At 41.2% G+C, this 16,721-nt stretch overlaps 1 protein-coding gene across 3 annotated transcripts in view; it reads right to left on the bottom strand.

Annotated features, from left to right (window-relative positions):
• OSBPL3 (oxysterol binding protein like 3) overlaps nucleotides 1-16,721 on the bottom strand; it is a 121,682-nt gene that overhangs the window by 22,080 nt on the left and 82,881 nt on the right. For 2 of the 3 annotated variants that reach the window (XM_034760651.1, XM_034760652.1), the window contains exons 12-15: nucleotides 16,015-16,122; nucleotides 9,692-9,826; nucleotides 8,853-8,946; nucleotides 2,410-2,660 (exon numbers count right to left, since the gene is read on the bottom strand). In XM_034760651.1, coding sequence (XP_034616542.1) covers nucleotides 2,410-2,660; nucleotides 8,853-8,946; nucleotides 9,692-9,826; nucleotides 16,015-16,122 — 588 coding nt within the window. The remainder of the gene's footprint in view (nucleotides 1-2,409; nucleotides 2,661-8,852; nucleotides 8,947-9,691; nucleotides 9,827-16,014; nucleotides 16,123-16,721) is intronic. The other variant, XM_034760653.1, reaches the window with a different exon arrangement.

The raw sequence follows: 16,721 nt of genomic DNA on the forward strand, positions 1-16,721 counted from the left end.
TCTCCAGTTGACGTAATTAAACCAACCCCAATGAACAGCAGTAGCTGTGTCAGTGGGAGAAGTGCATGCATTGCACATTATCACTTATGCCGCTTGGGAGGTGGAATATTCACGCCGCATAGCAACATAAATTTTGCTGACATAAGTGGTAGTGTAGACATAGCCAGTTTGCACTGCCATTTGTCTATTGTGTGCTAACTTTTATCTTGCCAGTTTCCTTTACAATAGCTGGGAGATAGTAATCCTCAGAGATAGTTATTAGCACCTCTGCAGAATTGAACAGTCTGGGGAATGAAAACTTGGAGGTTATTCTGTGGACCTTGATTCATCTCTCCTTTCCTTCACTGCCTTCCTCCAATGAAACTCCCTCCCCTTTTTCTTTCCTTGGGAAAGACCTAGACTGTGCTGTAGATGTGCTCCCTCTCAATTCTCAATACCTCAGTCCATAAACCAAACACTCAGAAGTGGACAACAAGGTAGTGGGATTTCAGGACAGTCATTAACATTAACCCTGCTTTGGGGGTTCTCATGCTGGAGAATTCCCTCTCTCTTCCCGAATGTAATTTCCCTGAAACCCGAGGACAAAAAAAATTGTCTTACTTTTACTTCCTCCTTAAAAGGCAATTACTTATTTCCCTTTTTAATACACACTCTCAAGCAAAGAGAAGAGAGAAAAGAATGTCTATTGATAATGGACCTTAAGGCATTACTTACTTTGACCCAGACTCAAGTATACCTCTAGCAAGGACAGCAGAAATGAGGAAAGATCTTTAAGATGGGATTAAGTTTTTGTTATACAGAATTTAAAAGTTTCTGTTCAGGATTGTTTGGATACAGAAGAGAACAGTGACACTTCACCATGAAAGCCATTGAGCTGAAGTGTTTATTCACTTCAAGGGAAACGGCAAAGCATTAGTTCCAAAACATTAAGAATGCTAATAAGGGATTTTAAACCAATCAGAATATATTTATAGACTTAAACATTAATATGAGATTACACTTAGAAACAAGGTATGATTGAAATCCATTTCTCCCCCCCTTACCTGCCAAATTCTGAATTCAGAGTTCTGTCTTTCCAATAGTAGACAGCACATGAACACCCTAGCCAGCCCAGCAATGCTGAGTTAGGTGGTTAGCAGGAAATGAAGAAATGTGAAGTCCCATCTTGGCCGATAAGTAAAGGAGAAATGGCTCTTCAAAAATTTCATTTCAAAAGGGCATTTGTGTTTTGACCAAATACGCATCTCTTGCCCAGTTTGAGATCTCAAATACTTTATGGTGACTCAAAAAGCTTTACACAACAAGTCTGATAAAAAATGGTAGTTCATTCTGTTAATACTATTGTAGTTAACATTGTGTTGGAAGACCCAGCATGTGTCCTCCAGAGGTGATGTGTGGGGGGAGGGGAGGGAGATGAGGGGGAGAACATGCCGGATCACAGGCCCCCCTCCTGATTTGCTGTTTGACTTGTACTGAGCATGCTCACACGGACTGAGTATGCTCAGGTTTCAGAGTGGCAGCCGTGTATCAGCAAAAAGAACGAGGAGTACTTGTGGCACCTTAGAGACTAAAAATTATTTTGGCATAAGATTTCGTGTGCTAAAAACCCACTTCATCGGATGCATGGAGTGGAAAATACAGTTGGAAGAAGCCAGCTGCCCTCACTGTGCCCTCCTCCCCCACTAATCGGCAGGCACAGGTCATCTCTGTGTCCCCCAGGCACTGAAAAAAACGTTGCCAAAGCAGAATAGATATTGTGCCATTTATGTTAATCAGGGAAGCATATTAGTTCCACAACAAAACTAAAAACACATTTTAAACCTTTGAGAGAGAAGAGAGCAACACAGACCAGAACTAAGCTTGTCCCTTAACTAAATTTGCAGGAGAATCAGATACCTGAGAATGGCTACTGTGTTACGACAATGGAAATTATGTCAAACAGAGATCACAGGAGCTAATTATGTTTTCTTTTAAAAACCTGCCCCTCTGAGCTGGAAGCACAAGAAATGAAAAAGTACTTTCTGGATTCTTAGGGCTGGTCCACACTAACTCCCCACTTCGAACTAAGATACGCAACTTCAGCTACGTGAATAATGTAGCTGAAGTCAAAGTATCTTAGTTTGAACTTACCGCGGGTCCACATGCGGCAGGCAGGCTCCCCCGTCGACTCCGCGTACTCCTCTCGCGGAGCAGGAGTACCGGCGTCGACGGCGAGCACTTCCGGGATCGATCTGGGATCGATTTATCACATCTAGACAAGAAGCGATAAACCGATCCCAGAAGATAGATTGCTTACCGCTGGACCCGGAGGTAAGTATAGACGTACCCTAAGGCTTAAGAAAATCCATTGTGTTCTGTTTCGGTTACATCTCATGTTGCTCAGTATTGGAAAGGTTTGTTTTTTTTTACCATCCTTTCAAATGAATTCGGGGTATGTGCTGCTTTATCCAGTAGTTCGCTGTATTCCAGTTCTTCACAAAGTCGCTGTAGAGTGTTAAGTGGCTCATTTAACTCAACAGGCATAGCCACCTTGGAGAGATCCTTCCCTATATTGTTTCTCAGGATATTCCATAGGCTGATGTTACTGGTGTTAGGACATGGAGCCGGCAAACACGTTCTCCGCTTGGAATGGCTTCCCATCCCACTTTCAGCAATGCAATCTGGAAGGAAATCCCAGGAGCACATTAAGCAATTCATTATTTTCTTACAGTATCATCTCTTTTGAAAACACTATGGATGTATTAAAGCATCAGCAATTTCCTTATCTTTCAGACAACGCTTCACTCCCCATGTGACTCAAATATTGACTTGTGGTTTGAAGATATCTGCTGTTCACTGAGCATTTAAAACAAGATTTTAAACCAAGCAAGTTTTACTGAGATATACAGGAAGCATAAATGCTTAAAAAGAATCCCTTGAAATGCTCTGGAAAAGCCTAAGAGTACATCTACACTGCAATAAAACACTCACTGCTGGGCCATGTCAGCTGACTTGGGTCATGGGGCTCGGCCTACAGGGCTATACAATTACAATGTAGACATTTGGGCTCAGGCTGGAACCCAGGCTATGGGACCCCTGGAGAAGGGAGAATCCCCGAGCCTGAATGTCTACACTGCAATTTTATAGCCCCGCAAGTCCGAATCACTTGCCATAGCCCAGCCACGGGTGTTTTAGTGCAGTGTAGACATATCCACAGGCTCTTAGAAGTTACACCTCTACAGAGCACATATTATAACTATCTTGTTTTACAAGAGACGGATTCATGTACATTTAAGTAACATAAAAACACCTTCCTGACAGATCTTCAATTAAGCTGACATTCTTTTCAGAAGACAAAAGTGTGCTTTACAGAACCCAAGTGTGAAAATACCTCCCTCTTCATCTCTTTCTGCTGATTTGATGAACTTCTCGTATCAAAAAAAATCTGTTGCTGTAGGCAAACACCAGATATTTGTTGGCAGGCTTTTCCATGATGCTCATCCGAGTACCCAAATACCTCACAAACATTACTGAATTTAGCTTCGCGACACACCTATGTGCTGGAGAAGGCCACAGGAGGCCTATGAGTTTACTTGACATTCAAAAGGGTAACTCGCATATCCAAGAGAATGGCTGAGCTCTGTGTTGGGGTGTCATAGCAGTCTGGGCACAATAAATAGTTCCAAGTTTTATAGTAAACTACTTGAGATAGATTTAAAATAAAGCCCCACCACAGGGATAAGCCTTAGCCAAGGGGTGTGTCACAAAATGAACTGGCCCGAGTAGATTACTTGATTTAGCTATACCTTCATCCTATTTGTCTAAGCCATCAGGTATATTCTCCTCTCACCCCTCCCACTATCTTGCCATCTTATTTTCAATCACCCTGAACAGCGTTTATGTTTCTACAGCGCCCATCTCTGATCCTGGGGCATTTGGGGGCTGCCTCAGTACATCATTTCCTCCTTTTCCATGTTGCCTTCCCCACATGAGTCTTCGAGGCCATGTCCCACTCAGAGGGATGGATACGACTGCCTCCATAGTCTGTCTACATTTTGCCTGAAATAGCCAGAGAAGCATTGCCCATGAAGATAGAGTCAGTTCATTTTTAAAAAGTTTCCCTGCTTTGTACTAACACCAGTAGAACTCCACTGGTGCCTGCAATGGTGAGATGGTGGTAAAAACATAGTGGCCATCTACATTACATTGTCTAACTCTGCTTAGAGCATGCCAAAATGACACTGTAGAAAAGTGGCACCTGGCTGGACTAAGCTATTGCTGCCAACTTTGCCAGCACTGTTCTAAGGGCATCAGTGAATTTCCAGAAAATGGTCAGTGCACACACAGAGTGCTGCACAGAGCACTCTGCCTCTGCAGTTCTACCAGACATGGATTACCCAAGAATGAAGGACTAAGAGTTTGAACTCTCATCCCTGCATGGTAGCTATGACAAACACCACACAATAGGTGAATTATAATTTATTGCACATTATTTTCCTGCCTACATGCTATCTGTCATAATGCTAGTTTGCATAAAAAACTGCAAGCATCCAGAACTTGAGAGCCCACCTGGGGTAAGGAAACAATTAACATACTTGTATGACTTCCCTTTCAGAAAGAGGTTGACTCAGATGCTTCCCATGGGGGAGGAAGACAATTAACATCCAAAAATAAATAAAGAAAGAAAGAGACTTCAGCCCAAAGGGAAACTGTTTTCCTAGACCCCAGCAGGGAGGAGATATCCTTTGAATCGGCAACAAAAGTGCTAAAAATGTATTCTGGTTCAAAACAGCTCTTTGAAATGGGATGCTGTCACACCCTTTGAAATCCTCAGATTGCATAGCAAGGACTAGTCAACTGAACAAAATAGTTTGGGCTACATCCTCAGCTGGTGTAAATTGTTGTAGCTCCATGGAAGTCAACAAAGATGCGGCCTATATAAAGCAATATAGACAACTGTAAATACATCAGGGCATACATAATCGGAGATAAACAGCAGATGTCTAGTCTAATCATGCTAATGGAGGCTTGACACTAAGGCTAGCTTTTTTAGTTGGGCACTTACATCCATACTTTGGGTGCCTACATACAATGTTCTATTTCCAGAAGTGCAGATTTTTCAGTGGCTGCTGGTTTCCATTTAGCCTTCATAGAATATCAGGGTTGGAAGGGACCTCAGGAAGTCATCTAGTCCAACCCCCTGCTCAAAGCAGGACTAATTCCCAACTAAATCATCCCAGCCAGGGCTTTGTCAAGCCAGGCCTTAAAAACCTCTAAGGAAGGAGATTCCACCACCTCCCTAGGTAATCCATTCCAGTGCTTCACCACCCTCCTAGTGGAAAAGTTTTTCCTAATATCCAACCTAAACCTCCCCCACTGCAACTTGAGACCATTACTCCTTGTTCTGTCATCAGGTACCACTGAGAACAGTCTAGATCCATCCTCTTTGGAACCCCCTTTCAGGTAGTTGAAAGCAGCTATCAAATCCCCCCATATTCTTCTCTTCTGCAGACTAAACAATCCCAGTTCTCTCAGCCTCTCCTCATAAGTCATGTGCTCCAGCCCCCTAATCATTTTTGTTGCCCTCCGCTGGACTCTTTCCAATTTTTCCACATCCTTCTTGTAGTGTGGGGCCCAAAACTGGACACAGTACTCCAGATGAGGCTTCACCAATGCCGAGTAGAGGAGAACGATCACGTCCCTCCATCTGCTGGCAATGCCCCTACTTATATAGCCCAAAATGCCGTTAGCCTTTTTGGCAACAAGGGCACACTGTTGACTCTTATCCAGCTTCTCGTCCACTGTAACCCCTAGGTCCTTTTCTGCAGAACTGCTTCCTAGCCGTTCAGTCCCTAGTTTGTAACCGTGCATGGGATTCTTCCGTCCTAAGTGCAGGACTCTGCACTTGTCCTTGTTGAACCTCAGATTTCTTTTGACCCAATCCTCTAATTTGTCTAGGGTGTTGAGTACCTGTGATAATCAGGAAGCTTCTTTCAATGTCTAACTTTAGGAATGTACATTTGAAAAGTGTGGTGATTGTTTCCTAGAGCTGTAACAGATGGTCTTGCTACACAGTGAGGGAGATAACTGACATGCTGAGCTGTCTTGAGAGCTAGATTTTAAGACCAGATAGGACAATTATGATCAGCTAGTCTGATCTCCTGCAGAACATAAGCCACTGAATTTCACAAAGTGTCTCTTGTATCAACCCCAAAACTTCTGGTTCAGCTAAAAGCATATCTTCTAGAAAGACATCCAATCTTGATTTAAGCTGAAGTGGCAAAGGGAGAACAGGGAACCAGGAACTCGGCATGCACAAAACTGCTAATACAAAAGTTATAATTCCAACCTCTAACCCTTGTAACCAAATAACTCCTTAGTGCAGCTTTCCATGGTCCAGGACAAGAGAAAAGCATATTGATATGATTTTGGTTTTATGCATTTCATGCAATCAGTAAGCTATTTAAATGAACACAATTAGGGCTGTCAAATGATTAAAAAAATTAATTGCAATTAATCGTGCGATTAATCACACTGTTAAACAATAGAATACTATTTATTTAAATATTTTTGGATGTTTTCTACATTTTCAAATATATTTATTTCAATTACAACACAGAATACAAAGTGTACAGTGCTCACTTTATATTTATTTTTGATTATACATATTTACATTGTAAAAAACCAAAATAAATAGTATTTTTCAATTCACATGATACAAGTACTGTAGTGCAATCTCTATCATGAAAGTTGAGCTTACAAAAAAACCTGAATCCAAAAATAAAACAATGTAAAATTTTAGAGCCCGCAAGTCCACTCAGTCCTACTTCTTGTTCAGCCAATCGCTCAGACAAACAAGTTTGTTTACATTTGCAGGAGATAATGCTGCCCGCCTCTTGTTTACAATGTTACCTGAAAGTGAGAACAGGCATTCTCATGGCACTGTTGTAGCTGGCGTCGCAAGATATTTTACGTGCCAGATGTGCTAAAGATTCATATGTCCCTTCATGCTTCAACCACCATTCTAGTGGACATGCATCCATGCTGATGATGGGTTCTGCTCGATAACCATCCAAAGCAGTCTGGACCAACTGATGCACATTTTTCATTATCCAAGTCAGATGAAACCAGCAGAAGGTTGATTTTCTTTTTTGGTGGTTCAGATTCTGTAGTTTCGGCATCGGAGTGTTGCTCTTTGAAGACTTCTGAAAGCATGCTCCACACCTTGTCCCTCTCAGATTTTGGAAGGCACTTCAGGTTCTTAAACTTTGGGTCATGTGCTGTAGCTAGCTTTAGAAATCTCACATTGGTACCTTCTTTGCGTTTCGTGAAATCTGCAGTGAAAGTGTCCTTAAAATGAACAACATATGCTGGGTCATCATCCGAGACTGCTATAACATGAAATATATGGCAGAATGTAGGTAAAACAGAGCAGGGGACATACAATTCTCCCCTAAGGAGTTCAGTCACAAATTTAATTAACACCATTTTTTTTTAAACGAGCCTCATCAGCATGGAAGCATATCCTCTGGAATGGCGGCCGAAGCATGAAGGGGCATACGAATGTTTCGCATATCTGGCATGTAAATACCTTGAAATGCCGGCTACAAAAGTGCCATGCAAATGCCTGTTCTCACTTTCTGGTGACACTGTAAATAAGAAGAGGGCAGCATTATCTTCTACAAATGAAAACAAACTTGTTTCTCTTAGCGACTGGCTGAACAAGAAGTAGGACTGAGTGGACTTGTAGGCGCTGAAATTATGTAACAAAAAAATCTACATTTGTAAATTGCACTTTCATGACAAAGAAATTGCACTACAGTACTAGTATGAGGTGAACTGAAAAATACTATTTATCATTTTTACAGTGCAAATATATGTAATAAAATATACAATTTGATTTCAATTGCAACACAGAATACAATATATGTGAAAACGCAGAATAACATCCAAAATATTTAATAAATTTCAATTGTATTTTATTGTTTAACAGTGCAATTAAAACTGCGATTAATCGACTGCCCTAAACACAATCATTACCACTGCAATTAGGAGAAAAGAACACAAAGGCTACGTCTACACTACAGACCTTAGAGCGGCACATCTGTACTCCTGCAACTGCGTTGCTGTAAGGACTCCTGTGTAGCCACTCTATGCCGGGAATAGAAAGCTCTCCCCTGGCCTAATTAAATCACCCCCAACGAGCGGCGGTAGCTATGTTGGCGGGAGATGCTTTCCCGATGACATAGTGCTGTCCACACCAGGTGTGTGAGTGTGACTCATGTCAGTCAGGGTTGTGTTTTTTCACACCACTTTCTGACAAAAGGTTTGCCGACATATGTGCTAGTGTAGACAAAACCAGAAAGAGGAAAGTACTATGGTCATACACCAGGCCGATCAGTGTAGAGTTATTCTCACATTTCTCACATAACAAAAGCTGTGTTTTGTTAACCATAACTATTATTTGTATTTGAATGGTATGTAAGGGGACAAGTTCATACTGAAGATCCAGAGTGATGAGAAAATATCTACCTTTCAGTGAAGAAGAGACAGCACCCGAGGTTAGCTACTCCATAGGGTCCCAAGGTCATGGAAAGAAGCTTGGAAGCAGCTGGAGGTCTCTGTGGGGAGGTGACACAGACAGCAGACAAGTGTCTGTGCTGATACACAGCAACCCTCACACCTTACAATGATCAGGGCACAGTTGACTGCACTAAGAGTATCCAAACTACACTACTCCAAAACCAGTTCAAATCTTAAAAGAAAAGCAAAAACTAGCCAATGTCTACAGCTTGAAATCTGTGATATCAGAGTGATTTCTGGTAAGAAAATGCCTCTTCTCAGAATAGGATACAACAAAACACCAATCTTACCCAAAGTTTGCCTTTCATTCTCAATGTCGTTACTTAGGTTATCCTCAGAGATGTTATCACTTAGATCACTGGCATATGAGTCATCATCCGATACCTGGGGGAAGGAAACAACGTACATTTATATATAAAAATAAGTTTGCAATATGCTACTCCTGACAACTTATATTCATTTGTGAAATTAATGGAAGATCGACCTGTCATTTAAAGAGATCTGTATTGTTGGCACTGTTTCTGTGTTGTATAGAAGCAACAGGCAAGCCTAACAATACAAATAGGTGTACAGATCAGAGATCCATCACTAAAAAGATTTCATAAAATCACTACTAAATTATTATTTTATTGAAGGCAAAACTCATTTTCTTTGATCCTGAAAATTTAAAGGGGCCTCTCTTGAAATCTGGTCATATCAACTTTTTGGAATTTCATGAAATAGAATAAGTTTAAAATTGCATGCTGCAAAGTAGCATCTGCCATAGGTCAACCTACAGGTGCCACAAGAAAAAAAAAAAGTGTACAAATGCACAATCGTTTGATAAAATTTCTTGCAGCTCCTATAGGATGACTCAGGACAGATGCTGCAAAACTACATTCCTTAACTTTCTATTTTAAAATCAGGCGTGCAAGCTACATTGCCTGTTTTTCCTGTTCAGCCACCTCCCTTACGTATTTTATTTTTTAAAGAGTGTAGCAAACAATTAAGTGTATGTGACTTTGAAATCCTCCAAAATATTTCATTTGTGATGGATCAGCAAATTTGCAATTACCACGCAGAAAGATAACAGGTTAAATATGTTGAAATAAGCTACATCTGAGAGATATTCTGATATTTGTGCTCCGACCTCGTTTTCTGAAGAACTTGCAGACAGCAGGACTTCTTGAGCATCAAAAAACTCCGAGAGAGAGTCTGTGACAGACAGCCTACTTTCATTGGAGAGCTGGTGAACCAGGCTTCGACTTCCTTCTCTTGAATTTTCCTGTTTAAAATAAATAAAAGATTTTTAAGGAAAAGTATGGTAATTGGAAATGTGCACATGTAGGCACAAACCAACAGATACACGACTCAGAGAGAGGGCTGTAAATGTTGCTACAGATGAACGCATGCGCCCTGCACAGTTTACTGTAGGAAGCATGCATTTCAAAGAGGAGACAAGCAGCAAAGTGCAGAAGAAGAATCAGACACACAAATGACAAAGTGAAGCTCAGTAATGTGTATTTTGCAGAATTAGTTACTGCTTTTGCATATGCATCTTTTTTTCAGGAACAGCTGTTAAAATGTTGCAACAGTCAAGTGATCGGTTTAGCTAAATGTATGTGTATACATAGCTTCCCCCTGAAAGGAAAGCAACTACAAAAACTCCGTTTATTATGTGGCCACAACAGCAAAATGGGGACAGATATATGCATGGAATTAAGTGGCAGGCCACAACTTTTATTAAACTTTAACACAGAGGAGGGACACTAGCCACCCATCACCCAGACTCTCCTATAGCAGGCACTTAATTGGGTCCAGTGCAGGAGTTACAGGGCTCCTTACCATATAACCAACACGTGGGGTGTCTCTCTCCTCAGCCTACCTTCCCCCTCACCCAGGAGGCAGCTCTCTTAGAGTCCTAGTAGCCTCCCCACCACAAGGGAGAAGGACTTGGCTGCAAGGTGGGGACCTCAGCCCACAAGGTCTCACCCTATTACATGAGCCCAAGGTCCATCACCAAAATCCCAGGACTTTTATCTCTGGGAATTCTTTATTTTATTCTCAACTGCACTAGAAACCAGCCACAGAGGGCGCCAGCAACTAGGCCCACCCAGTCATGCAGCCTGGTATCACAACCGTTGCCCAATCCATGCCTGCACGTGTTGTAGCCATATGTCAGTGTCTCCATCTGGCAGATGTAGGCCATCATCCCCAGAAACTTCTAGCAAATTGTAATGGACGTGACACTAAATATAACAGACTCTCCCCTAGCCTCTGCAAATTAGTCATTTATTTCCTCCCAAGCCTTGTTTAAACACAAAATGTTCAGTGCATTGGCATACAAAGATTTATAGGAGCCAAAAAATATTCTAATTGCAGGTCTTGCTTTCCTAGCTTTTCTGCTATGAGGCCACTTATGCAGCGGTAGTACTGCACCCAATCCTCATGTGCAGCACCCCGTTAATGAAGAATATCATACTACCAAGGCTACTTAAAAGGAAATAGCCTTTGCTGCGGGATTCATAGCAGAGTTTATACGTTATAATGGGGATTTGAGTGTCTTGAACCACAGCAAGTCTTAAACAGTTTTTGTGTACTTGGCACAGTGACGCTATTGGCAGGCTAGCGATGGCTGGAGAAGCACCAAGAGACTCATTATTTTAGACTATCTACTGGGTATAGAGAGGGGAAAGAAGTGGGTAGGAACAAGTGTCCTTGTTCTCAGCATCTCCACAGCTATTGGGGAGAAGGACAAGGTGGCTCGCTGAGCATGTTACTGCCCTCAAGTTTCATTCTGCATATACCTAGGAGTATTGTAAGATCCAATATAGTAGAACCTACTTAACTAATTGGTAGCCTAATAAATGGCTGCCCCTGCTTAGATAACTGTCAGGAAACACACTCAGTGCAATGAGTGTTAGTGACTGAGCACAAGATTGATAGCACACATCTTTCCCTTATCCCATCATCCAAGGCTGAGATGTGTTGCAAGCATCTACCACCTTCGTCTGATCAAGGCAACACCAACGTCCACCTGCTTACCACCTTCTTCGATGCAATTCAACCATTGCTTCCTCAGGGTCTCTTTTCCTACTTCCCTCTCCTGCTATGCTATCTTCCCCAGGTCCTCTTCATTCATTATCAATATGTATCCAAACCAGCAAAGTTGTGCTCCCTGGATTCGGTCAGCCACATCACAGACTTTGACTTCCATCCTAATGTTTTCATTTCACAATCTCTTTGTGAGACTCTATTGCGTGAAAACATCTCATTTCAAACACCTGTAGATATTGGTCCTGCCATCTCTTTACAACCAATGCTTCTGAATCATGTAGCACTGCACGGCACATCACTGTTTTATACAATTAGGCTTTTAGTCTCAGTGGCATGTGCTTGTCATTCACAAGCCCTGAGATGTTATTCCACACTCTTCCAGCACTCTCCAGTCTAGAGTGGATCTCACATTCAAGCTTGCCATCTCCTGTAACACAGCCGCCAAGGTACTTGAATTGGCCAGTTTGGTTTAATGGTACTCCATTAAATTCTATATGGACCCAAGTGACTTCAGTCTTAGGCATGCGATGGAAATGAGCATTACTGCTTAGTTGGTCATACCAATGGTTTACATTTCCCCATGGTCTTATTTTGAGGATGCCCTTATTGATGCATCATTTGCATAAAGTAGCTTCTCACCTTTTCCCGCTGGGATGCTTTTGCTGATGTAGTCCATCAATATGGTAAACAGGAACGGACTGAGGGTCAACCCCCGATGTAGTCCAACTTTCACTTCAAAAGGAGCTTGTTCCAAAACATGTTTGGATCATCATGTAGGGTATTCTATACAGTGCACGCACCATAGTTATTAAATCATCAGAAACTCCATATTTTCTCAGCACTGGTACGAGCATCCTTCTGACCACTTTATCAGGTGCCTTTTCTAGGTCTATAGAGTCCCAGAAGTGATCCTGTTGGTACTCTAGCCCCTTCCCCTTCAATTGCGGAATGACAAACATGGCATCCGTGGTTCCTCATCCTTTCCTAAAGCTGAACTGTTCTTGTATGAGGATGGTTTCCACCACTCTCCTAATCCTAGCGTCTAAGATATGTTTCAGTACCTTCATCCCATGCAGCAGTAACTTTAATCCTCAATCGTTTCCACATTCACAGATGTTTCCCTTTTTATGTACTGGGATCAAGATAGACTTGCACAAATCTTGGGAGAATCTCTTGTCTTGCCAGACTGTTTTAGCCACTCTGCTCATCTATTTTATGCCTCTCTCTAACCCAAGACTTTCACCAGGTCCACAATCACCTCATCAGGTCCCACTGCTTTACCGTTCTTCATTTTCTGGACTGCATTTCTCACCTCTTCCTCCGTTACGTCAGGCTCATGCACCACATTAGGTTCACGTATGGGCAACTCCATTCGAAAGGCTCAGAAAGACTCAGAGTATTGTTTCCACCTCTCCTTTGCTTGTTCAGGCGTTACTAGCAGTCTCCCGTAGTCATCATTTACAAATAGCATTGCAGCACCATCCTCCTTCCCTCCAAATCTCATTTTTGCAATGCTACAGTAGTCTTTTGCCAGCCAACTGCAGGTAGTTTACAAGCTGATTTTACAGGCTGTCTGGGGCATGGTCTGTAGCCTTCACTGCCTGCTTGGCAGCTTGCTTTTCTTCTCTGTATTCACTTTCATTTGCACTCAGTGGATTAGTTTCTTTTTCTTTATGCACCACTTTCTTATTTCGGATTGCCACCTGTACTTCAGGAGTCCACCACCACTTCTCTTTCTCCCTTCTTCCCTCCCCACGCCCCATCTTCATTGTCCACAAACCTCTTCTATCTCCACAATCCATGTTCTTTTGAGGTGATTACACTCCTCTTCGGATGATGCCAAATCTGTTTCCAGCTACCAATCCTATACTGTTTGCCCAAACTTCACTGCCATACTCCATTAACTCGCCATGCTTTGTTTCTTTTGAGCTGATCCTCCTTTTGAGGATAAAAAGCATTGACTAGCCCAGTGTTATCTGCAGACATATTTGCAATAGTTTCCAGGTGTCTGACAGTATGAAGTTTTCATTCTGCAGCTTCCCTATTTTGTTCTAATCAAATCTCTCACGTTTAATAGAATGTTTTAGTGCTTTATATTTTTAAAGCAATGCATTGAGTACGTGAAGTGCACTAGTGCCACATATCCATGATGCTCTGATGAATTTGGAGGATTGCTTAACTGAGGTGTGTTTCCACAGGAGCTTATGCCAGTCAATAAAATTCTACTACACTATGAAATTCCGTACAATATCAATGAACTAACATACCAAAAACAGCACAGATTTTCCTTATACAATTGTGATAAACAGAAAACAAAAAAAGGGTATAACTTCACAATAGTTAAAGCTTCATAATCTTCTCCTTGGTCAGGAGGTGGAAGATATCTAATAATCAAAGTCTTACAGGAAGACTAGGGTAACTATTGTTCCTGGGATTGCGTATATGACTGAAAACAATATTAAAAAGCAACAATCTGAACTAATTAGTCCTATCTGAGAATATGGTAGTTTCTTACAATTTACCATGTTGGAGTTTTATTTTCTCTTCTTTACTTCATAAGACTCCAAGATGAGCAATAAAGTAGAGTCATGAGCTGCTATATGGACAAACTAAACTTTTACCCTAAATCTTGAGGAAATAGTTTTGTTTCCCCCCACTGGTTTGATTTCTACAGGATCATCATCATAATTTGTTATCAAAGTGCCGTGATTATAACTGGAGAGTGTAGAGAACATAGAGAAGCTGTCACGGAGTCAAAACCCTGTGACACCATATAGTCAAAGTAAAAATAAGTGGCATATTTCTGGAGTATAACCATGGCCAGAGTGCAACTGGAACTTAAGTAAGACATCCTGCCAATTTCTGGCATCAAGAGAGTTAGGATGAATGAAGTTGCCCATGCCGTGAAAATTCAATACTTTTCAGCATGATATTAACAATTGGCACCCTCCAAATAAATTAGATTTACCCTGAAAAATGACACAGGAAGCTTGGAATGGCAAAGTAATAGTGTCCTTGAGTGCACTTAAAACCAAATTTTGTACAGGGGCCCTTTCTCACCACTCCCACTGCTCTAGAGTACACTGTTCTAACAGAGTCTTCCAGAACACATTTAACTAGAATGAAACAGGCCCAGTGTAAGTGCCTTGGTCCTTGAGCTAACTAGGATAAATCCTGAGCCAAGTTAATGTTTCATTCACAAACTGTCCATAAGGTTCTCCCCATCTTCTTATTTATGTATTTAGGCATGTACTGCATGGTATATACATTGCTTCAGCACTGACCCATTGTCATGGCAGGGCCTTTTTTGTATTAATAAGAAAATCTTTTCAAGAGTTGGTCTGTGATAAGCAACTATCCAGAAGAGCTCTTATACTTTTTTGAAACACTGTTCAAATTCTCAGGGGGATAAAAAGCAAAGGCCACTAGCACAATCAATTACACTTTAAAATCTACAAGTGTGACCAAAATCAAGCTCAAATAGTATATTATACCAAGACAGTTGAATGATGAAATAAATGTCTTTTTTTTAAAAAAAAAAAGAAGAGGAAATTAATACATTACAGAGGACATGAAACAAAATGCAATCTCCCATTCAACTTCTAATGGAACATTTACTATACAATCACTACAGAAATTTCTTTGACTTAACATTTAGGAAATCCACCAGAAACAGAACACACAGGCGCACACTGTTTCCTTCAAGGGGTAACTTTTTAATTATTTAAGTGACATTTGAGACATGTAGGGGACATCCTAGCTACATACAAGGAAAACTAAATTGCTAAAACTGCTCAAATCTCTCATTTTTTCATTGCTTTAAAAAATTATTATTAAAGAATGACCTATTTTTTGCATATTATTAGCACTTATTTAAAAATATAACTAGCCCTTAATGAAACACCCTGGCAGCTGATGTTCGGTACTAACAAGGAGTCAAACCAAATCCAATAGAACAAAATACATCCGAAGCACAATACCCAATGTATTTTACAGTAAAGTTACCCTTCCCCTTCTGCAGTTATTTGGGTTCTGTGTTAAAGCTGCTTTCCAGGTAACAGTAGCGACCAGAGAACATGAGAATGATCAGGGAAAACAGGCAGCGTTGAGAGAAAATAATGCCAGATAAAATGTTGGGGTGACTTTGCTCATGCCTAAGGTAAGGGGGAAGTAACAGAAGGAGAACAAAGGACCTGCCAGCAAAAAGCAATAGAAGTGTTTAGGAAAACTGTTCTAAATTAATACTGCACAATGCAACACCACGTGAACCACACGCATGAGGAAAGAGGAGCTCCTTTTGCTAATACAACTCACTGTATGGGAAACAAAGGAACGGGACAGTACACAGCTATGCAACAGTCTAAGTGTAAGGGTTTGCAGCAACAGACACCACTGAAACAGGAAATCCATACCCACCTTCACCAAATCAGGACTTGATTTTGCATTGGCTGCTGAATCAAGGAGCATAGACTCGGCATGTATTCTGCGTAACCGGTCTTTAAGATCTGTGTTTTGTGCTATGGCCTGGAACATTTAACAAAAAATATGGGGCTATAAAGTTTTCTTAGCTAATGTAGACAGTGGCTTCATTGTGCAAAAGGGGCAGAAGAAAACGTCACTAGATACATGACCTGTTATTGGTCCTGCATTTAGTATATCACAAATGCTTCAGACATTGCTCCTCTCTCAAACATGAGTATTTTGGAGACGGGAAGGGAGGAGAGAAGGTAGAGTTCAAATAAACAGAAGGGGAAGATGGGAAATCTTAGGCCACCAGAGGCTATATTCTGGTTTTTAAAAGTTTAGATGTTATTTTGTGTGTTATTTTTCCCTTTGAAGTCTCTCCTCTATCCCCTTCCACAACCTATCCTCTCTAATCACGCACTGTTAACTCAAACTATTTTCCCCAGAACTATAAAGCTGTGAAATTAGAAACATGCATTTCCCTTTCAGCCCGACATAAAACACTTCCCTTCGCTTGCTACTGCATCACTGACAGCACATCCAGATTACTAGTACTTTTCCTAAAAGTCATCCCCAGAGCAGCCATGCGATTGGCTTTGCTGCTATAAAACTGCCCCAAATCAACTTCCTTCTACTGCATCTCAACCTGTGGGTTATAA

The sequence above is a fragment of the Trachemys scripta genome, chromosome 2 (genome assembly GCF_013100865.1).
Source record: "Trachemys scripta elegans isolate TJP31775 chromosome 2, CAS_Tse_1.0, whole genome shotgun sequence".
Lineage (NCBI taxonomy): Eukaryota > Metazoa > Chordata > Testudines > Emydidae > Trachemys > Trachemys scripta.